Genomic DNA, 23,976 nt, shown 5'->3' with positions numbered 1-23,976 from the left:
GATAATAATAGCATGTAACATTTGTTGAGTGTTCACTAGGTGCCAGCCAGTCTACACTCATTATCTTCTTTAATTCTTATGCAAACCTAAGAGATAGGCACTGGTTTTATCTCCATTTTACAGAGAGGGAAACTGAGACTTTAAAAAGGTAAGTGACTTGCTTGGGGACCCACAGATAATAAGGGGACGACCTGGGATTTGAACCTAGGAATGTCTGGCCTTCGGATCTATGGGGCTTAACCTGTAGGACTGTCATGAGAATTACATGAAAAGAGACATGTTTGCTTCATGCCTGGTATGGTGCCTAGTATGTGGTCATTGCTCAATAAATGGTGGTTATTATGTTTGCAGGGTGTGCTGGCTGAAAGACTGAGTGCCAATCAAATTGGGACCAAGCTCTGTCAGCATTCCTGGGTTCTGTGGTTCAGAAGAGCCATCCATCCATCCATCCATCCATCCATCCATCCATCCATCCCAATATGCTTTCTCAATGTCTTCTGGGTACCAGGCATTCCACTAGGCACATGGCTTGGGCCTCGAGGACTTTCCTGGCTCAATCCCAGCTGCACACTGCAGTCAGGTGCCTGGGCTCCACCACAGACCAGTTAAATCACTCGGTATGGTGGTGCTGGGATCACTCCCCCAGTGATTCTCATGTGCAGCCAGGGTTGAGAACCATTGTTGTGGAGGAAAGATAGGCCCATAAGCATCTTTAATGCATCATAGAGTTGGGCTCAAGGTGATTTGACCAAAGTAGAAGGGCATTCAGGAAGACTTCACCAAGAAGGTGGTGACAATTGAGCTTACCCTTGAGGGATGAGCTGGATTTCGCTAGGGGAAGGAGGTGGGGAGAGAATTCCAGCTCGAGCAATTGCCTGAGGTGTGAGTCACATGGCATATCTGGAAAGTGAGAAGTTGCCTAGCGTGGGTGAAGCAAGTGAAGGCTTCAACTTTGTTCTGTAGGAGAAGTTCTAGAAGGTTTGACATAGCAGCGTGGTGTTAAACAGTGGTCTTGAAGTTCCCCACTGTTAAGTGTGGTCCCTCTCAGGGCTTCCAAATCCAGAGGCTGCTCTCAAGACAACCCTAGCTTCTTTCTTTACTTTAGGAGCTGGAGGATGTCGTTATTGACTTGGGAGAGATTCGGAAACAAGCCTTGCAGAGCCCTGGCGTGAACCGCAGCCTATTTCTCATCACACTGGAGAGGTGTTTCCAGGTGCTGAACTCCCTGGAGTGTGTGGAGATCCTGGGCAGGGTACTGAAGGGCTCCTCAGGCAGCTTTCTCCAGCCAGACATCCCAGGGAAGCTCCCCCGGCACCTGCAAGAGGATGCTTTCAAGAACCTGTGAGTGCTTCTCCCAGCCCTTGAACCCCACTTCCCATTCCTCAGAGGTGATGCATGGCAGAGGGGAGAAGGCAGGGGGAACGGGTTAACATCTGTGGAGTTTAGAGATGGATGATTAAAACAGTGCCTCCCAAATGTTAGTCATTCTGGTACCATCCTCACAACTTTTGCCCTATGTGTACACCACTTGTACTATTTTTTTTTGCTTATTTGTTTTTGAGAGAGAGAGAGATGGGGAGAGAAAGAGAAAATGGGGGAGAGGCAGAGAGAGAGAGGGAGACAGAGGATCCAAAGCAGGCTCTGTGCTGACCGCAGAGAGCCTGATGCGGGGCTTGAGCTCACAAACCATGAGATCATGACCTGGGCCCAAGTTGGATGCTCAACTGACTGAGCCACCCAGGCACCCCCTCCACCCACTGGCACTGTTCTTCATGTTTTTTCTTTATAGCGACTCATTCTTTTTAATTAACATTTATTTAAAAAGTAACTTTGATATCATTACTATAAGATCAAGTCTTATTTGGACCAAATGGGACTGCTGCATATGACAACAAGGAAGTCGTTGTTGACTGGGGCCACGAGGAGATGTGTGGTGGGGAGGGGACCAGGCTATAGTGGTTAAAGGTGATGAAGACACTTCACACCCAGCAGAGTGTCTATAATCAAAATGTTAGATAAATATTTGCAAATGATATATCTGAGAAAAGATTAGTATCCAAAATATATTAAAAACTTATAAAACTCAATACCCCCAAACCAAAAGATTCAACTAAAAATGGGCAGAAGAGGGGCTCCTGGGTGGCTCAGTTGATTAAGCGTCCAACTCTTGGTTTCGGCTCGGGTCATGATCTTAAGGTTTCATGGGTTCAAGCCCCCTGTCAGGCGCTTCGCTGGCGGCATGGAGCTTGCTTGGGATTCTCTCTCTCTCCCTCTCTCTCTCTGCCCCTCCCCGACTTGCGCTGTCTCAGTCTCTCTCAAATAAACTTAAAAGAAATAGCAGAAGACATGAATAGACATTTTTTCAAAGAAGACATACAGATGGCCAAAATACTGACACATGAAAACATGCTCGACATCACTTATCATCAGGGAAATACAAATCAAAACCATAATGAGCTATCACCTCACACCTGTCAGAGTGGCTGAAATCGACAACACACGAAACACTAAGTGTTGGTGAGGATGCAGAGAAAGAGGAACCCTCTTGCACTGTTGGTGGGAATACAAACTGATATAGCCAGTCTGGAAAATGGTATGGAGGTTCTTCAAAAAGTTAAAACTAGAACTACCCTATGATCCAACAATTGCACTGCTAAGTATTTACCCAAAGAATACAAAAATACTAATTCAAAGGGATATGTGCACCTGATGTTTATATTTATAGCAGCATTATCTATAATAGGCAAATTATGGAAACAGCCGGTGTCCATCAATTGATGAATGAATAAAGAAAATGTGTGGTATATGTATCTCTCTCTCTCTCTCTATCTATCTATAATGGAATATTACTCAGCCATAAAAAAGAATGAAATCTTGCCATTTTCTTTTTTTAAGTATATTTATCTATTTTGAGAGAGAGAGAGAGAATCCAAAGCAGGGCTTGATCTCATGATCTGTGAGATTGTTACCTGAGCCCAAATCAAGAGTCAGATGCTCAACTGACTGAGCCACCAAGGTGCCCTGAAATCTTACCATTTTCAGTGGTGTGGATGGAGCTAGAGAGTATTATGCTGAGTGAAATAAGTTAGTCAAATAAGGCAAATACCATACGATTTCACTCATGTGGAATTTAAGAAATAAAACAAATGAGCGAAGGGAAAAAAAAGAAAGAGAGGCAAACCAAGAAACAGACTCTTAAATATAGAGAACACACATAGTTACCAGAGGGCAGGTGAGTGGGTACGGGTTAAATAGATGATAGGAATTAAGGAGAGCACTTGTGATGAGCACTAGGTGCTGTATGGAAGTGTTGAATCACTATATTGTAACCTTGAAACTAATATTACACTGTATGTTAGCTAACTGGAATTTAAATACCCGCCCCCACCTCTGCCGAATGTCAGATACTAACCAGCGTTGGTGAGGATGTGGAGAAATCAGCACCCTCATACACTGTTGGTCAGAGCATGAAATTGTGTAGCCTCTTTGGACAACAGTCTGGCAGTTCCTAGAAAGGCCAATCACAGAGTTGCCATGTAACCCAGCAATTCCACTCCTGGGTTATCTACCCAAGAGAGATGAAAATGTCTGTCCATACAAAAACTAGTACATGAATGCTTACAATAGCATTATTCATAATAGACAAAAGATGGACACAACTCAGAGGTCCGTCAACTGATGAAGAGATAAACAAAATGGGGTGGGATACGGGCAATGGAATAGTATTTGGCAGTAAAAAGAACGGAGTGTCAACACATGATCCAACACGCACGGACCTTGGAAACATCACACAAAGTGAAAGAAGCCAGACACAAAGATAGCGTATTACATGCTTCCACGTGTCTGAAATGCCCACAACAGGCAAACTTTGGAGACAGAAAGTAAATTGTGGTTTCTAGGATTTGAGGTGACTGACTAATGGTTGGGAGGTGATAGCCTAAGGATATAGGGTTTCTTTTTGAGATGCTTAAAATGTTCCAAAATTGACCGTGGTGACAGTTGCACAGTTTGGGAACAACGCCATTGAACTTTACATTTTCAGTCGGTGAATTGTATGGTGTATGAAGTGTATCTCCATAAAACTGTTAGAAAAGAAGAAGAGGAGGAGGAGGAGGAGGAGGGGGAAGAAGAAGGGGAAGAAGAAGTAGCAATAGCAGGAGCAGTAACAGTGGTATCAGTATAGTAGTCGTAGAGTAGTGACCAAGAGTTGAGGAAGTGGAGAGCCCTCTTTGGAAGGAAGGCGTTTAGTTGTGAAGGAGAAAGAGAAATGCAAAAATAGCCGAACGCAGCAAGGGAATGAGAAGGCTTGTTAACACAAGACAGACAGTTTTGGGGACACTTGCTCCTTTGACCCATCTCAAGGCCTCCACATGTTTGTTCCTTAGCTGACGTCCACATTTGTCATTTAGATCTGCGGTGTTCAGAGATCTCTACGACCAAACCTCGGCTCATTCCCAGAGAGCTCTCTACACCTGGATGACTGGGATTTTGCAGACATCCTCCAATGCTACTGGTGAGCCCGGGCTTTGAGGTGGGATCACTTGTCAGGGGGAGCCCATCCTCAAAAGTGGTGCTTCCTCTCTGAAGATAGATTGATTTCATTGTCATGTATGATTTTTCCTCACCCTTCCCAGCTTCCAAAAAGGGTTTGATGTGACTTTTGGAATAAAACACATACCCCATTTCATCAATTCACTTTTCACATGCTGAAGGGGTGTCCTGGTTTGCAGGTGGAACAGAAATAATGACCATATCTTAGCTTCGAAGAGAACCTTTACAGTAGAGTCACGAGTTCAAAATCTGTATCATAAATCTGTATTAAAGTGGGACATGATAAATTTTTAAAAGGAAATCTAAGCAATAAAGCACAGAAATTTAGTGCCGAGTTTCCTGGGAACCAAAGCAGAAATAGGTCAAGATTCATTTATTTTACAGATGTGTATTAGAGGAGTCAAATTCGTGGAGATGGAACGTGGAATGGTGGTTGCCAGGGGCTGGGGTGGGAGGGAGGAATAATGAGTCGTTGTTTCATGGGGACAGAGTTTCGGTTTTGTGAAATGAAAAAATTCTGGAAATAGGTGGTGTCGATGGCTGCCAGCAAAGTGAATGCACTTAATGCCACTGAACCATACACTTAAAAATGGTGAAGTTAGTAAATTTTAGGTTATGTTTATTTTACTACAATTGAAAAAAAAAAAGGCAAAAAGGATGGTTATATAGGTTAGTAATGCAGACAGAAACTCATGGCTTCAATTTGCTGAGTATTTTTAAAAAATTTTTTTAATGTTTATTTATATTTGACAGAGAGAGAGAGACAGAGCATGAGTGGGGGAGGGGCAGAGAGAGAGGGAGACACAGAATCTGAAGCAGGTTCCGGGCTCCGAGCTGTCAGCACAGAGCCCGACGCGGGGCTGGAACTCACGGACTGTGAGATCATGACCTGAGCCGAAGTCGGACGTTCAACCTACTGAGCCACCCAGGTGCCCCTCTCAAAATAAATTTTTAACAAACTTTTAAAAATATTCAGCAAATTGGGGCACCTGGGTGGTTCAGTCGGTTGAGCGTCCGACTTCGGCTCAGGTCATGATCTCACAGTCGGTGAGTTCGAGCCCCGCGTCGGGCTCTGTGCTGACAGCTCGGAGCCCGGAGCCTGCTTCAGATTCTGTGTCTCCATCTCTCTCTGAACCTCCTCCGTTCATGCTCTCTCTCTCTGTCTCAAAAATCAATAAAGGTTAAAAAAAATGTTTTTTTAATTTATTTTGAGAGAGAGAGAGAGAGAGAGAGATGAGTTGCATAGGGACAGAGAGAGAGGAGAGAGCAAGAATCCCAGTGCAGAGCCCAACGTGGGGCTCCATCCCATGAACTGTGAGATCATGACCTAAGCTGAAACTAAGAGTTGGAGGCTTAACCAACTGAGCCACGCAGGTGCCCAATTTAACGGAAGTAATGTAAACAAAATAAACTTTTTAAACACTTACCAAATTGTATTATGTGTCAGCCACTGGAGATACAAGAGGAAAATAAGACAAAGTCTCTGCTCTCATAGAGCTCTTGTTTTATTGGGGGAGAATAGGTGGAGAAAAGTTTTAAACCAGCAAATTAAAAAGAGAGAGAGAAAGAGAGGAGAGAGAGAGAGAGAGAGAGAGAACTCAGGTACCAGTAGCTGCTATGAAGAAAATAAAATGGATAAATGCTATAGAGAGGCTGAGTGTTTTCGACCAGAACAGGGCTTGGCAAACGTTTTCTTTAAAGGGTCAGAGTAAATATTTTAGGGTTTGTGGGCCTGTAGTCTGGCTGAATTATTCAACTCTGATGTTCTGGTGCTAAAGCAAACATTGACAACAGATGAGCAGGAGTGGCTGTGTCCCAGCAAAGCCTTATTTATGGACACTGAAATTGGAATTTCAAAATTGTCACGTGTCACAAAATATTCTTCTTCTTTTGATTTTACTTCCAACTGTTTTAAAGTGTAGAAACCAAGCTTGCAGCCTTTATAAGAGCAAGTGATGGGCCAGATTTGACCTGTGGGCTGTAGTTTGCCAGCCTCTGAACTAAGAAATCAGAGTTGACATCTGAATTGAGACCAAAATGAGACATGGAATCAGTCAGGTGAGGCACTGGAGGAAGGGCATGGCAGGCAGGGGAACCAGCAAATACAGAGGCCCTGAGCCAGGAATGAGCTTTGCGATTTGGAGAAACGTAAAGGAAGCCTGTGGGGTTGGAGTGTGCTGAGGGCCAATCAATCCTTTTCCTGGAATTAAGCTCTGAGATTTGTATATAAGGAGCATTCAACAACAGAATAATCAATGTCTTCAGTGCGTAGCAGAATTCCCTCTGCCTGATGCATAATTACGGCCTCTAAATCTCACACTGTGTAACCCTAAGACAGCCACTCAACTCTAGACTTCCAGAATCCTTATTGCCAAAATTTAATTAGGGACAGACTTTCTTCTAAAATTCCTCGACGTTATGTTTCATTATTATACTAAAGTGAATTAAAACAAATTCTGTTTAGACTTTAAGCTTTTTATTTTTCATGAAGTTCCTTGAGGTACCTGGAAATACTTTGAGTGTTAAAAATACTCAGAGTATTTGAGGGGGCACCTGGGTGGCTCAGTCGGTTAAGTGTCTGACTCTTGGTTTTGGCTCAGGTCATGGTCTCATGGTGCATGAGTTCGGGCCCTACATCAGGCTCTGTGCTGACAGTGCAGAGCCTGCTTGGGATTCTCTCTCTCTACCCGTCCCCTGCTAGCTTTCTCTCTCTCTCAAAATAAATAAATAAACGTAAAAAAAAAAAAAAAAGTCTGCCTTTAAAAAAAGAAAATCCAATCTTGGAGATCCTTGGACTTCAGAAATACAGTTTATGCTTTATAATTAATTTAAAATTAACAACTCACCTTGGTTCTTGATGAATTTAGTGGTTCCCCCCTCTCCCAAACTCTCTAGTCTTCTGGGACCACCCTTCTAATAACCAATTCAGATGTCCAGAGTCTTTATCTCATCTAGGGAATCCTGGGGTGTTTACCTGTGCTCACCCCAACAGCTCTGATTCCTGGGTTGGGGAGACACCCTGTTCTTGTGACCCAGCCCAAGCAGCGGCCGACTTCACCATCTCATCTGGGCATGTGAGTCATTGCCCATGGCTTTTTGCAACAGCTCTTGGTAATGGATTCACTGTGCCTTGAAAATGCTCCCCTGCTTCTTCCATTTCTCCGAAGTGCCACCAAAACAATGTTGTTGTGTGTAAAAGTCTTTTACTGGAGGATTAGAGGTAATGGGGGCCGATTCTAGCTTAGTGAAACTTGAAGTCCAGATAGATCCTGAACATGATTGTTCTTGAAGTCCCACTGACATCCCACTGATGAGCAATTTCAAATGGCTGAACAGAGTGACAGAGGGAGTCTTCTGGGATTTCAGAGGGAGAAATTACTGATGACTGAGGAGACAAGACAAGGCGTTAAGAAAGAGGAAATGTTTGAGGTCATTTTTGAAGGTAGGATTTCAGAGCGGAAGAGTTAGGGCAGAGGCATTCTGGCTGATAAGAAGGGTGCACGTGAGAGAAGATTTGGAGAATGTTTGGGGTGCATATAAGGAAGGAGAAGTAGTTGGTTTGGCTCAAGTACAGGAACCTGGTGCTAATCAGTATGGCTGAATAATGATTGTTACCGGTAGTAAGAAAAGAGAGTCAAATATATTTCAAGTTGTGAGACTATTTAGTAACTAAGTGAACTGAAAGAAAAGCTTATTTTGTGACCTTAACTATTAAAAAATAACCTGCATTTTTAATAAGTTCCCAGGTGATGCTGGTGCTGTTGGTCTGGGGACCACACTGCTGACTTACAAACAAAGCCTCAGATGGCTGGCATCTGTGATTTGCCTGTGTGTAGCATAGCATCTCATAGGTAGGAGGCGCTCCATGAATGGTTATTGAATGAATTAATGAACACAGGAAGGAGGTCCTGACATCAAAGATACTTTTGACTATCACATACCAGTGCAAAAGCTTTTATTTGTTTATTTATTTACTGATTTATTTATCATATTTCTCCATTTATTTATTTTTTACAGATGACTCTGTTTCATGGGTCAGTGCAGAAAACTTATGGATTTTGGGCAGATATATGGTTCACCTATCATTTGAAGAAATTACGAAAATTAGTCCTGTAGAAGTAAGTTGGAAAAGTACATTTACATGTCCCCATCACCAAGCCATCTGGGGAAAGGTGTATTCTAAACCTGTCATGTTTAGCCAGCTAGTCCAGGTGCCCTGGAAGATTGGGTGCCCACCTCAGCCAATATATCTTGAGCCTCTAAAGAAAACTCTCATGTGGTTGGTCGTCAGATTGTGTTTAGTGTAGAAGGGCCAAGAAAAGAATTGCAGACAACCAAGATAGCTCTGATATGAACAAACATGGTATAAAGAAAATGTTGGCTGTGAACCAAAAGTCATTTTAGGGTATTTAAAGGCCAAGGATGATAGCGACAGAGTTTCCAGTTCTTGGAAGCATGAACTTGAATCAAATGAAACATAGATTACTAGCAACTTGTATTTATAGCTAATTCTACTGATTGCTACTTCAGCATGAGCAATGATTGGATTTTAAGTATAGACTTTACAGTTGAGAAATATGTAAGTTCTAAGGTTACTTAACTCACTGGTCAGCCTGTCTCTGTCTTCCTGATGTTAACCCAATGACACTAAAACCCCTGGGCATCATGATTCTGGAAAGCAGTCTCCAAAACACGCTGCCAACAGGGAGGCATTCATAAAGACTTTGGGGCTTGCCTCCAGTTTTTATCTTGTGTGCCTTGACTTTCTTCTGGCCAGTGAGAGAAGTGTTTGTATCAGATGGCTGGCTTGTTCAAGGGCCAACTGACCCAACGATGTCTGGTTATTATGAAACTGGAGGCAGAGCCAGGTTTTTCTTTTCAAAAATTTTTGAAAAATTTTTTAACTGCAGTATGGTTGACATATGTAGGTTCCTCTTTTTACCTAGGAGGCTAAGAATATTTCACATAAATTTATATTTATTTATTTACTTATTTATTTATTATTTTTGAGGGAGAGACACAGAGTGTGAGCAGGGAGGGGCAGAGAGAGAGGGAGACACAGAATCTGAAGCAGGCTCCAGTCTTGGAGCTGTCAGCACGGAGCCCGACGTGGGGCTCAAACCCACGAACTGTGAGATCATGACTGGAGCTGAAATCGGACGCTCAACCAACTGAGCCACCCAGGTGCCCCTAACTTTCAATTTATAATCCTCAGTTATAAAATGGATCAAACCTCACTTTTACTCTCCCAATATTGAGTGAATTTCCAGAAGTTAGATAGAGATTAAATTTTTATGGAAGCTGGGGCCCTGGGGAGGAATTTCTAAGATCAAGAGGCCATTTGCAACTTTTCTTCATCATCTAAAAGTGTAGAGAAGAGAGGCAAAGCCACAGAGGACCAGCATGAAGGGGGAATTTATCTGGAGAAAGAGTAGACTCCTCAAGGGAGAGACAACTTTATAAGCACAGAGTAGCAGTGCATAGAAAGATAAGACTTCAGCTTGACACCCTTGGACACATAGGCAGAAAATGAACAAGAACAGAAAGAATCTGAATGGTATACGTAATAAAGTTGAATCTATTTATCTATATCTTTCTATATATTTGTATCTTACCATGGGAACACACACTCTTTTTCATCACCTGAGGCCCATTTATAAACTCATCTACTTAAAAAAAACCTGATTCCCCAAAGTGAAACATTTGTGGACCACATTCTCTGACCTCCATATAACAAATCTACAAATAAGGGTGCAAATATTAGCTTTCAAAGAGTTCAACTGCTCCGATATTAAAATATAATACTTTCCTAAATAGCATTTGGGTTGAAGAGGAAACCAAAGCAGTTGTTACAGACTGTTGAGAAATCAATGACCACAGGAACTGGGCATCTCGGAATCTCTGAGATGGGGTGCAGTGCGGACCGCAAGGGTGGGGCTGTTTGGGGTCACGTCAACCCCTTTCCTGTCCTTGTCTACCAGATTGGGCTGTTTATCAGCTATGACAATGCCACCAAGCAGCTGGACACAGTTTATGACATCACCCCTGACCTGGCCCAGGCGTTTCTGGAGAGGATCAGCTCCTCCAGCTTTGACATGAGGAATACCTCCACCATCCACAGGCAAGGGGTGGGGGCTCTGGGTCCTCGCAGCTCTTTCCCAAGATGTGATCTAGGCACCAGCTTCCTCTGAGCAGCAGAAGACCCTGGGAGGGAAGGGGGGTGGCTGGTCTATCTCTTTATATAGCCCCATGTCTTTGTGTATGTGACGGGAGGCGTTTCCCCAAAGAAACACCCTTTGAAAGGGTTGGGAGGTGGGGTGAGGTAGAACAAATGCTTTCTGAGCATCTCCTGTGCCAGGCGTTTAATGCAACCTTATCAAGTGCTAAGATTCCAGCTGTGGGCATAGAAATAGAATATTTTAAATACTCAGTACTTGGTCTATTCCAAGGTAAACGTGTGGTTTCCATTAGGGTGGGTAAAGTATTAGAAATAGCTTTTGGCTCCCCATATTTGTGAACCTCTTGTTATCCAGCTTCTCGGGTGGGGAGTCCACAGATGATGTCGGCTCTGGAATTTAGTGATTGTAACATGATCCTCCAGGAATGCTTTCCAGCAGAAGCAGGCCTGGAGCTATGTACTTGGCGACCCCAGAAAGGGTTTGAATATTAGCCGGAGGGAGCATGCAGTGGGGAGTGCTGTTCAACCATCTCTCCATCTCTCAGGGACACATGTCACAGTGCTTCCCCTGACATCACTGTATTATGTTAAATTTTATCAGAGTCGCTTATAGGGAATGTTCTTATATGAAACTATTACACCTTCTTCCCCCATCCTTACTAATTTTTACCCATCAGCTTGGGTCCCGTTTTTAGGGGTACACAAAAATAGCTTACTGGTTAAGAACATGGGACCTGGAGCCAGACTTCCTGGGTTTAATTCTGGCTCTGCCACTTACGAGTTGCGTGATTTGGGCTGTGTCACTTTACCTCTCTGTGCCTCCACTTCCCCATCTGTAAAATGGGAGATAATAACCTGCCTCCCTTTTCAAGGTCCTTGTAAGGCTTATGCACACCTGACACATAGTAAGTGCTCAGGACAGTAGTTCTTCAGCCTTCCCTTCCCTTGAGTCTTCTTTTCTCATCCGACACATTTTCAAATCCTTCCTGACCCGGTTGCTCTTCTGTGGTCATGTCTGAGCATGACGCTGTCTTTCTAAGAGGGTGGATCCAGGTTGAGCATAGTCAACCAGGTGGTCCAGCCATGCTGAATTGAATAGATTTCATACTAACTCTAAGAGCATCCATTAATGAATCAGTGCCTGGTGTCTACCGGGAAGGATGCTAATCAATTGGTATGGCTCTTCCCATTGAACTCTCACAGTACTCCTGATGCCTACATTCATCATATTTATCGTGCTGTGCTGTGATGAACACAGCCAACCTCCCTTTTATTAAAGGCTCAGAGAGACAGGTCCACCCTATACAGTAGTGCACCGTGTGCACTGTTCAACTGTGCAGCAGCCTTGCGGAGAAGTTAAGTAATTTGTTGGATCAAACATTCCATACAGCTGCGCTTCAAACTCTTGTTGGCCTAAATCTATGCTCTTAACCACAAAATACAGTACCCCCAGCTAGACCAGGGTTCACATCCCACTTCTGCCCTTACATTGTTTTGCTTCCTTTTTCTTTCCTTTCTGGCGGTGTAGGTCATAAACCATCTTGGAAATACATCTGCCTCAGAGAATCCCTCAGGGTGGACAAACCCTTAATCTCCATGTGGAAAATGGGGAGTTTTCTGTGGCTAACTCAGGACCACACGTTCCTTGTGCCCCTTACTGCCTCGGGAAGAGAGAGCATAGGTGGATGGGTCTCGATTTAAGTCCTGGGGCCACGTCCAGTCTTGGGCCAGTCACTTGACCATGCTGTCTGTCTGCCCTTCTGTGAAATGGGGCTCAGAGCATCTGCCTTGTAGGGTTGCTGTGATGGGGTAATCCGGGTACAGGGTTCAGCACAGTCCCTGGCATGTGATAGCTGCTCTGACCGTGACTCTTGGCTCTATGTGGGAGGGGGCTGTGGTTGTGACCCCCAGCTCTGAGCCCCCTGCCAGCACCCTTATCTTCCCACACAGGCTGGGGCTGCTGGTCTGTTTCTACCACGACCTGGATTTGCTGGACGCCGCGGTGGCTCAAGTCCTCCTTCACCAGATGATCAAGTGCAGCCATCTGAGGGGCTTCCAGGCTGGGGTTCAGAAGGTGCGGATGGGGCACAGGGCCCTGGGGAAATGGCCGGAGAGTTGGGGAGCACAGTCCTGCCTGGCCTTTGAGAGAAAATATGTGGGGTTAATTGGGATCTGGGTTCACCCACAGCAGATGGCATCCCATCCCAAATCCTGGGATGAGCTTCAACAGTATCGGGGAAAATCCGGAATAGATCAGAATTCAGAGTGGCCACCTCGAGCTTAACTGTGCATAAGGATCGCCTGGGGATCCTAAATGTGGCTTGTGATTCAGTGGGTCTGAGTGGAGCCCTAAGTGGAGGGAGACTGCACATCTAACAAGCTTCAGCTGGTCCGGTGACCGTGCTAGGAACAGCAAGGAGATAAAAGCAAGGTTCTCAAACCTGGCTCTGCATTAGCACTCGGCCAGCTCCGTTCCTGGAGATTCTCCAGGTACTGGTCAGAGGTGTGGCCTGGGAATGGTATGTTTTAAAAGTTCCTCACATGGTTCTAGTGCAGCCTTGGTTGAGATGCCCAGATTAGGTGTATTTGTTGAGTTCCTAGACCAAAGCTCTGCACAAACTGACACAGGCTGTTTCTCATGTACTCTCTCCCTCCATCTCTCCTTTCTTCCCTTAAAGTCTCAATTCTGCCCTGCTTCTCTCACTTTTTTGGCCCTTCTCATTTTTTTTTTTTAATGGAAAAGATGACGTGAGAACAACATTAAAGAAAAGGTTGATAGAACCATCAATAATTTCACAGCAGCTTTTCACATGTAACTATAAAATCCCCGATCCCATTTGACATTTGACAATAGTCATCATTATCTTGATCAGAGCATATTTTTTAAAATTAATTAATTAATTAGTTTTTTTAATCTTTATTTTTGAGAGAGAGAGAGACACACACACACACACACACACACACACACACACACACACACACACAGAGTGCGAGTGGGGGAGGGGCAGAGACAGAGGGAATCAGAATCTGAAATAGGCTTCAGGCTCTGAGCTGTCAGCACAAAGCCCCATGCGGGGCTGGAACTCATGAACCGCGAGATCATGACCTGAGCTGAAGTCAGACACTTAACTGACTGAGCCACCCAGGTGCCCCTTTAATTTATTTTTTTAATGCTTATTTATTTTTGAGAGAGAGAGAGAGAAGAGAGAATGAGCGGGGAGGGGCAGAGACAGAGGGAGATACAGAATCTGAAGCAGGCTCCAGGCTCTGAGCTGTCAGCACAGAGCCCGCCGTGGGGCTCGAACTCACGAGCCGTGAGATCATGACCTGAGCTGAACTCAGACGCTTAACCGACTGAAACACCCAGGTGCCTCACATATTTTTATTTCGAAGGAAAAGAATCCCTCCCAAGCAAGCTCAAAGCAAACATAAAAGAAATGTATTTTAAGGCCACAGGTTGCATGTGTAGCCATGGCTGCAAAACAAGAAAGTCCGAGCAGATGAGGATAGCAGTGTTCCTTCTGGGATCACCTAGCTCAGTACTTCTGAAACCAGAGCGTGCATCAGAGTCACCTGCAGGACTTGTTAAAATAAGGTTGCTGGGCTTCTTGCCCAGAGTCTCTGGTTCAGGAGGGCGGGAGTAGGGCCTAAGAATCTGCATTTCTAACAAGCATCCAGGGACACCGCTCGTCGAGGACCACAGGGCTTTGAGAATCACTGCCCTACCACATGCCTCCGTCTTAACAGACTGGGAAGCTGAGTCCTGAGGAAGGACAGCTGCGGAATTTGGAGAACCCGGGGGCTGTGACAGCTGTTTCTTTCACTTAGCTCTGCTGCCCCCAAGTGGCCATTTCAGTATTGCCTGGTGCACTTGTCTGTGATGAATATATTCCTACAACTTCAGGTGTTAAAACAGGAACGGTTCTTTTTTTTTGGTACAGAGCTCATGTTACAATAGATAATTTTATCACCTTTACTGGAAGCAGTTACTGTATCACTAAACAGGTATATTATAATAAAATAATTGTTAAGGATATGCCAGAAATGTGAAAACATGTATAAAAACAGTTTTCAGTAAAAAGCATAGAACGTTGCACTTCCATTCATATTACAACTGTGTGAAAACTACATGCTGTAGTTTACTTATAATGCATATATTTATAAAGGCGTCAGAAATCTTAGACACATACATGCCTCATTACTTTAATTAATCAGTTATTTTTATGAGGTAGGATTTTTAGGAGACTTTTACTTTCTTGTTACTGTTGAGAATTATTTTTACGTGGATTGCATATTATGAAAAACACCGTGGATATTTCATGAAAGAAAAACAGACGTGTATGGATGCAGGGTTCAAGGTCACAGAAAGAAAATAGATGCTATGAGAGTGTGGTGGAATTATGGATAAAGTGAACAAAATTTCCTTCTGCCATGTGTTAAGTTTGATTTAATAGCAAATTAATATTTAAATGAAGCACAAAGTGAATTTGCGGCATGTTAAGGTCAAGGCTAGAGGAGGTGGTGTTCTCAGTGGGCGACTCATTGTCTGGCCAGGGCTTGACGACAGGGTGGAGGGGGTGGGAAGGCAGGGTGGTGGTGGTGTTGTGACAACCCCAGGGTGTAGGCAGAGGGAGCCACTGCCCTGCTTGTTATCGAGCCTCATTTCAGCCTGCTTCCCTTCTAGCTCAAAGCCAACCTCCTGGACATTGCCACGGAGAACCAGACCCTCAATGAGACTCTGGGCTCTTTGTCGGATGCGGTTGTGGCCTTGACCCACAGTCAGCTGGAATCCCTCTCCCCTGAGGCTGTGCATGGCGCCATCTCAACTCTCAACCAGGTCTCAGGCTGGGCCAAGAGCCAGGTCATCATCTTGTCTGCCAAATACTTGGCCCATGAGAAGGTCAGTTGGAGCTTTGAACTCTTTTTTTAATGCTCTGAGACCCAAGGGCCAGTGATACACAGGGAGGGTGGCCAATCAGTAAGAAAATAGTACCGAAGGGGACTTGCTCTGCCATTTACTAGCTGTGGGACACTGGACGATTGGCTTAAATTCTCTTTGCCTCAGTTTCCCTGTTTGTAAGATGGGGATAACAGTAGCACTTCTGCAGCAGGATGGCTGTAAGGATTCTGAGTCAGTACACAGGAAGGGGTTGGAACATGTGACCTTGAGTATGAGCTCAGGGAGTAGTAGTAGCTACTGTTGTGCTGTTTGCAAAGCGTGGGATCCATCCCAGGATTTCCTTGCTTGTTGTTGAGGCTGCGAACACATCCCTCATCTTGAGATGAGAGATAATGCTATTTTATTCATCTTGGGCTGCAGGGAGGGAATTGTCCTCAGAGGAGATTTTGCTTGGGGGGGGACAGGATCCTTTAGTCACGCTCTAGATGCTTCTGGGGTGGGAAATGAGTCTTTTTCCTGGGGAAGCCGTCTCTCTGCCCTGCGCTTGGTAGAAGGGGCTCCAGAGACCTGAGCCCCTAAACATTTTGGTGTCCTGCTTTTTCTGTCTCATAGCCATGTCCCAGGATGCAACTAGTTCATGAGGATTGGATCGGGACCAGTTCCAAAATGACAACAATTATAAATATTCATTAAGTACTTACTGTGTGCCAGGTTCGGGTCTAAGTGAGTTAGTTGTTCAGTGTTTCCAACAACTCTGTGAAGTCAGGAGTGTGTTATAACCTTCATTTTCCATATCATTCATGAGAGGCACAGAATGTATAAGGGAATTGCCAAGGTCACATAAAGGGACACAGGAGGTCTGGCTTCAGAGTCCATTTGCTTAACTCCCATGCTAACTACCTCCAGCATGGCACCATGACCGTTGTCCGCCCATTGTTACTTTCTGACTCAAGGCCAAGGATAGCCCATTCTTCTTGTGCCCTCTAGCCTCATGGCATCTTTAGTTTGACATCTTTGCAGCCCTTCTCTGTTTTGACTAGGGCCACCTGAGTCTATCTGGACAGTTCTCTGTGAATGTGATTTTAGGGAGCTGAGGGAGACTGTCTTGTTCCTCCCAACCCTGGACAAAGTGGCTTGTCTTTTTCCTAGTGTCCCTCTCTTCCTACAGAGAGGTCAGGCCACTTACGAAGAAGCCAAGAGCTCGAAAGGTCTTGCTTTCCTTGAGGATAGTAGAGACTATCCATTCTACAGAGCATAACAGGGAAACCATTCAACTGGCTTTTTTGTAGACCTAAGGAATGAGTGTCCCTGTTTGTATGGAAAACCATCTGGCATCTTTACTCTAAAGGAGGGAGAAAAAACAAGCATAGTTTCTGATGGGGCAGACAGCTACAATCGTATTTGTCATAAAATATCAGGCCCAGATCCTGAAACATTTCTTTTTTTTTTAATTTTTTAAATGTTTATTTATTTTTTGAGAGAGAGTAGGGGGAGGGGCAGAGAGAGAGGGAGACACAGAATCCAAAGCAGGCTCCAGGCTCTGAGCTGTCAGCACAGAGCCCAACGCGGGGCTCGAACCCACGGACCGTAAGATCATGACCTGAGCTGAAGTCAGACACTTAACCTACTGAGCCACCAGGCGCCCCCCCAAAACATTTCTTTATTTCAACTCAGAGCTTCTGCATGGAGATAGACGAACATGGGGCTTTGCTATGTCAGGTGACGTAATGAGAAAAATGGGTACAAGTGAGTGGGTCTGGGTAAACTGATAGCCCCACGACCCAAGCTCAAGGGGCACCTGCTGGTCAGTTCTTGCCAATTGTTGCCAACATGGACCCAGTATTGCTTGGCATTCAGATTTTTTAAAAAATCAGACTCAAACCTGGATTTTAATGAAAATTTACCCAATTAAAAAAATTGTTTTAAGTTTATTTATTTATTTTGAGAGAGAGAAAGAGAGAGAGGAGAGAGAGGGGTGGGAAGGGGCAGAGAGAGAGAGAGAAAGAAACCTAAGTGGCTCCACACTGTCAGTGGAGAGCCCAACTTGGGGCTCCAACTCATGAACCGAGGGATATGATCTGAGCCGAAATCAAGAGCTGAATGCTTAACCAACTGAGCCACCCAGGTGCCTCCAAATTTCCTCAGTTTAAAAAAAAAAAAATTTAATGTTTATTTGTTTTTGAGAGAGAGAGAGAGTGAGACAGAGTGTGAGCAGGGGAGGGGCTGAGAGAGAGAGGGGGACACAGAATCTGAAGCGGGCTCCAGACTCCGAGCTGTCAGAGCCTGATGCAGGGCTTGAACTCACGAACCATGAGATCATGACCTGAGCCCGAAGTCGGGTGCTTAACCGACTGAGCCACCCAGGTGCCCCAGTTTCCTCAGTTTTTAAGTGTTGTCAGCCAGTTCAAATTAAACACACACACAAAAGCCTATTGCCTGCCCAGCTGTGGTGCACAGATCATCACTTTCTGATATTTGTACTGTGGCCTCGGACAGCAGGGTACTTCCCCCGGCAGAGCACTTGCCTTCTGTGTTGTGTTTTGATACCACCTCTCTTTTCTGATAGAAGGAAGGAAGGAAGGTCTGGGAGGGCAGCATGTGTCTGTTCACCATGGTGCCCCGGTACCCATCCCAGATACCCAACATGCAGAGGGGCAAGTGTTGGCCAGGTGAGAAACCAGAACAGAACCTCACGCTCCTCGCGGCCCGTCTTGCCAGGTGCTGTCTTTCTACAATGTCAGCCAGATGGGCGTGCTGCTGGCTGGGGTTGGCACCCAGGCCTTCTACAGCATGGATCGCAGGGACCTCTTGCAGGTCCTTAGAAGCACGATCTCCCTGCATGTGTCCGACTTGTCACCTGCCCAGCAGCAAGGCGTCCTCAGCAAGGTGAGAGAAAGACATCTCGTCCTCAGCCGTGTGGCTCACAGAGTATGTGGTTTTGGGGTGTTGTGAGTGGGCTATGACTTTGGGCTGTTGACTCAGGGCTGGGGTTAGCTCAGCCTTTGGCGAGGGAGCATTCTGAACCTAGATGATGCCGTCTCCTGGTGCCCACCTATCCTCCTTTCCAGAAGGAGCTCTTTGGGTCACACTATATTTCTTCCCAGACCCTGGTGCTTTCCTTCACCAGTTGACTCCGGAAGACTTTAGTTACATTAGGGTTCTTGATATAATAATTTTTGAAAGTTTTTCAAGTCTAAAAATGAATCCTGAAGGTCCCAGAGTGCTTCTGAAAGCTCCTTCCATAATCCGAAGTCACACCTATATTCTCACTTGGCAGTGGGTCTTTGGGTATCCTGTTCTTTTTTTTAATTTTTTTTTTTTTAACGTTTATTTTATTTTTGACACAGAGAGAGACAGAGCATGAACGGGGGAGGGTCAGAGAGAGGGAGACACAGAACTGAAACAGGCTCCAGGCTCTGAGCTGTCAGCACAGAGCCCGACGCGGGGCTTGAACTCACAGACCGCGAGATCATGACCTGAGCCGAAGTCGGCCGCTTAACCGACTGAGCCACCCAGGCGCCCCTGGGTATCCTGTTCTATCAGACCTGCTATGTCCAGTTACAAAATCTGTTAGGAGACCAAACTTAAGGAGTTTGGCTTAAAATATCAACACCTTGCCGAGAGCAATAGCACGTTTGGTTAAAATTGTATGCGTTCCTGAATAAGACAGACTTGTGCTTGAATCTTTGAATCTTACTTATCAACTTTCAACCAATTATTTATGAAGCCTCAGTTTTCTTACCTGCAAAATGGGGTAAGGGAAATCCCCCACCTCACAGGGTTGCTGAGCAGATAATGCTGAATCTTATGGCCTGTGAATCACTGACACAGTCCCTGGGCCTTGTGCAAAGTTCAGTGCACCTTCTACGAGGTGGTCATTCGTTTATTCTCACTCTTGGCAGATGATCGAAGCAGGAGACACTGTCTCAGGCATTGTGGAAATACAGGGGGCTTTCTTTAAAGAAGTATCTCTCTTCAATTTACGGAGGGAACCCGGATTTAACACAACAGTCCTAAAGGAAAAGGAACTTCGGAGGAGTCAGGTATGACCACTAAGGATTCTGACACCAATTTGGATGTGTGTGTATGTGTGTGTGTTGGGGGTTGGAGGCTCCCACACCAACAAGGAATTCTCCAACATAGCGGAGAATCGTGGGTGTTCCACAATTCAACTCCATTCTGACACTGTATACTGGCGATAGCATCAGATCCCACAGGGTAAGGGTTCAGTCCTGCAATACTATACCCCTGCCCCTCAACTGCAAGTGCCAGTCACCAGGTCTTGGCTGTCCCCTGTGCTTCTGACCTCCCAGTTGTAGATTGAAGGTTCCAATGACCCTGCTGCCCCCACCTTAGTTTGATTAATTTGGTAGAGTGGCTCACAGAATTCAAACATGTTACTTACTAGCTCATCGGCTTATTATAAAAGGATATAACCCAGGAACAGCCAGATTGAAGAGATGCATCGGACAAGGTATATGGGGGAAAGGGTACAGGGCTTCCACGCCCTCTCCGGATGTGCCACCCTCTCAACACCTACACATGTTCACCAACTGAAAGCTCTCTGAACCTGGTGCTTTTGGATTTTTATGGAGGCATTATTATGTAAGCATGGTTGATTAAAACATTGGCCATTGATGATTGGTTCAACATCTAGCCCTTCTCCCCTCCCTGCAGGTTGGGGGTGGGACTGAAAGTTCCAACCCTCCAATCCTGTGTTTGGTTCTTTCTGCAACATCCCTCCTTCCTCAGGTGTTTTCCTGAAGTCGTCATTCACATAACAAAAGACACCTTGATGGCTCTCCTCACTTAGGAAATTCCTAGGGTTTTAAGCTAAATGCAGTAGGGGTCCCTGAGTGGCTCAGTTGGTTAAGCATCCAGCTTTGGCTCAGGTCGTGATTTCATGGTTCATGGGTTTGAGCCCTGCATTGTTGGTCTCTGTGCTGACAGCTCAGCCTGCTTCAGATTCTTTATCTCCCTCTCTCTGCCCCTCCTCTGCTCGCAGTGGGAGCATTTCTCAAAAATAAAAATAAAATTAAAAAAAATTAAAAACCAAAACAAAACTAAATACAGTAGAACCTTGGGTTGTGAGTAACTTGTTCTGTGAGGGTCCTGCAAGATGAGCAAACATTTCTAATAAATTTTAACTTGGTAAAAGAGCAATGTCTTATAATACAAGTAGCACATGACGCTGAACGTCACATGATCACAACTGAGCCAGTGGTTCTTGAAATTCGCTTTGATATACAAGTGCTTTGGATTACAACCATGTTTCTGGAACAAATTATGCTCGCAAACTAAGACTTTACTGTACATATTTTTTATTAGTAATAAGATGCCCAGATCACTCCTGAATTTTTGAGTCTGCCTTGTGGGAAAGTTCTGTTTAAGGTTAATTTGGTAAAAGAAATTTATTTCCGTGTAATTAAACTCAGGAGGCAAAACAGTGTAGTGTTAAGAAATTGGACAAGACCTGAGTGTGTATTTGGGTGTGGCTATCAGTTAATTTTGGGGTGCTTCTTCTCACTCGGCCTCAGTTTTCTCATGTGTGAAATGGGGATGATTTCATGAGAATCAGTGATGCAAGATGTATCTTTATACCACTGGGCACATGGCAGTGCACTCTAACTATTAGCGGTTATCACACGTATTATTAAGGGCTGCTGGTGCTGAGGCTGCTTGGGGAGGACTGTGCTTTGGAGGCTGAAGCCTCTGCGAGCTCTCTGGACTTTCATTCAATCAACTCTGCATTTTATCCACTCATCGAAAGTTGATGCCAGGAGCTGTTCACGTTGCTGGGGATGCAGCCGTGAACAAAGTAGACAAAACGGCCTGCCGTCCCAGAATTTCCATCCTGTGAAGGAGGGAGACAGACGAGATAAAAGATTAGTGGGTAAAACCCAAGCTGTGCTAGATGATGATGCGTGCTAAGGAGAACCTAAATCAAAATGGGAAAGGGTAGACAGTGGGCTCTTTTTGACGGGGGTAGCTGGAGACGACCTCCCTGTGCTCAGAGAGGTTATGGGAGGGGCTGATCTTCAGAACCCCTAGGGACACCGTGAGGACTGCCTTCTACTGTGGGTGACATGAGGAGCTGTTGGGAGGGTTTGAGAAGGGTTGTGCTCTGACTTTCGTTTGCATCGAATCCCACAGCTGCTGCACGGGGACTGAATTGAGAGCAAGAGTGGAAGCAAGGGGACCAGTCAGGAGGCTATTGTGTATTCCAGATAAGACAAGTGGCTTGGACTAGGTGGTGGCAACGCGGGTGGTAACCAGTGGTCGCATTCTGGACGCATTCTCAAAGGGCTGGGGGCGTCTCTCTCCACCTGTGTATGTTCTCTCCATGTCGTGGGCTGAACGGTGCCCCCGCCAAATATACGTCCACCCAAAACGTGTGCGTGGGAATGTGGCCTTATTTGGGAAGAAGAGTTTTTGCAGATTTAACTAAGGATCTCAAGATGAGACCAGTCTCAGTTATCTGAGCAGGCCCTAAATCCAGTGACAAGAGCCCTTATGAGAGGTGACAACCCGGATGGTAGAGAGATGCAGACAAAAGGGATCGGATGTGCGTACAGAAGGCCATGTGAAGACGAAGGCAGAAACCCGAGTGATGTAGCCATAAGCCGGAACCGCTTGGAGCCACCAGAAGCTAGAAGAGGGGAGGAAGGATTCTCCCCTACAGCCTTTGGCGGGAGCTCCTCTCTGCTGACTCCTTGATTTCTGACTTCTGGCTTCCAGAACTCTGAACGAATGATTTCTATTGTTTTCAGCCACCAAGTTCGTGGTAATTTGTTACTGCAGCCCTAGGAACTGCATGCATTCCCATGCAGGGTGGCCGGCCTTCTGTGGGTGGTTTGGGACTCCCAGGGGAGAGATCCATGAGAAGCTGTGTCACCTTGGTGACCTCGCCTTGGGGAAGTCACATAGCATCACTTTTGCTTTGCTCTATCTGTGGAGGCAGTCACCCAGCCCCGCCCCCAGCTTCATGCAGAGAGGACAAAGATTCCACCTTTTGGTGGGATAGTGGTTCTGGAAGGTTCTAGAAGAGCATAATTTGTGGCCACTTTGGAAAACACATCCTGCCACAGATGTCTTCCAGCCATTTTTTCTCAGCAACCGCGTTGATGGAGTGGCCGTTTCCTGTGATGGGGAAGACTGTGGGAGGGTCCCAGAACTTGATTCTGCCTGAGGAGATAACTGGGGCTACACACAGAGCTTCAGGAACTTACCTCCCTAGCTGTTCCTTTCTCCTGGGCCTGGCTGCCCCGTCACAGATGCCTCTACCTAATGCTGGCTCACAATTTATTCTGTTTGGGGAATTACATTCAAAGTTCCAGAGTCTATAAAATAGATGAATGTCATACTTGATCGCATCTGCAAGTTAGGTGTTCTGTAAAATTACGTTCCTTAAAACAAACGGCTCCCCTGCCTGCTAGATATTGTTCTTCTAGAGTGCCCATCTGGGAGGGTTGGAGGGGAGTGAGTGCTGCAAGCAGGAGTTACTTTATTCATGGTACTTTCTAGACTGTCCTGGTCTATTCATCTGTCTCTTCCACTTTTACTTCCTGGGAGCTAGCAGGTGGGCGTGGAAAAGGGGCTACGGAGGGTGCTCACCTGGTCAGCGGCTTCATAAAGTGTAGAAAGTAAAGTTCCAGCCTGCCGTCTGATGGCTTTGCCCCTCATTCCAGTCCTAGAGCATAGGGAATCCCCGGGGTGTGGGAGCGTGGGTTCTGCAATTACTCTGACCCCAGTTCACATCCCAGCTCTACCACCTGGCAATTGTGTGGGCCTGGGTAATAACATAGCCTGTTAAGCCTAAGCCTTCCCCATCTGCAAAATGGGATCATTGTGTGTCTTCCTCCAAGGGCCTCATGGTACCAGGCACACACTGCTCAGCAGTGAGTAAGTGACCGCTCCATCCATGCTGGCAACCGTTCTCTTCCCTCAGGCCTTGTTCCTGTTTGAGCTTCTGTCAAAGACAACCAGAAGGCCTGAGGAGCTGCTGAGGTAGGCGGGTGTACTTGGTCTGGGGGCTGACAGGCCCTCTGGAGCCTGATTTCTCAGGAGGGAAAGTTGGCTGTCTGCAGCCTGTGTCCCATCAGACCTGCCTTCTCTAGTCCTTTCCTCTCCCTCCCGAACCCCTTCCTTTTTTTTCCTTGAGAGAGGGAGAAAGTGCACATGTGCAAGCATGCACACGAGCAGGGGAGGGGCAGAGGGAGAGGGAGAGGGAGAGGGAGAGAGAGAGAGAGAGAGAGAGAGAGAGAGAGAGAGAGAGAGAGAATCCCAAGCAGGCTCCATACTCAACGCAGAGACTGACTTGGGCTTGATCCCACAATCCTGGGATCAT

The 23,976-nt window shown here is 45.6% G+C and overlaps 1 protein-coding gene across 7 annotated transcripts in view; it reads left to right on the top strand.

Moving 5' to 3' along the window:
• The window catches only part of OTOA (otoancorin), a 74,057-nt gene that overhangs the window by 16,297 nt on the left and 33,784 nt on the right, over positions 1 to 23,976 (top strand). For all 7 annotated transcript variants that reach the window (XR_006212643.1, XM_042972219.1, XM_042972225.1 and 4 more), the window contains 9 exons: positions 1,106 to 1,341; positions 4,410 to 4,513; positions 8,569 to 8,669; positions 10,533 to 10,672; positions 12,680 to 12,803; positions 15,414 to 15,629; positions 18,348 to 18,515; positions 19,532 to 19,672; positions 23,578 to 23,636. Coding sequence is in view for 6 of the 7 variants with exons in the window: in XM_042972219.1 (XP_042828153.1) it covers positions 1,106 to 1,341; positions 4,410 to 4,513; positions 8,569 to 8,669; positions 10,533 to 10,672; positions 12,680 to 12,803; positions 15,414 to 15,629; positions 18,348 to 18,515; positions 19,532 to 19,672; positions 23,578 to 23,636 (1,289 nt within the window). In the remaining variant the exon portion in view is untranslated. The remainder of the gene's footprint in view (positions 1 to 1,105; positions 1,342 to 4,409; positions 4,514 to 8,568; positions 8,670 to 10,532; positions 10,673 to 12,679; positions 12,804 to 15,413; positions 15,630 to 18,347; positions 18,516 to 19,531; positions 19,673 to 23,577; positions 23,637 to 23,976) is intronic.

The sequence above is a fragment of the Panthera tigris genome, chromosome E3 (assembly GCF_018350195.1).
Source record: "Panthera tigris isolate Pti1 chromosome E3, P.tigris_Pti1_mat1.1, whole genome shotgun sequence".
NCBI classification, from domain to species: Eukaryota; Metazoa; Chordata; class Mammalia; order Carnivora; family Felidae; genus Panthera; species Panthera tigris.
The sequence above is the reverse complement of the archived record's forward strand: the minus strand, read 5'-3'. Positions and strand labels throughout refer to the sequence as shown.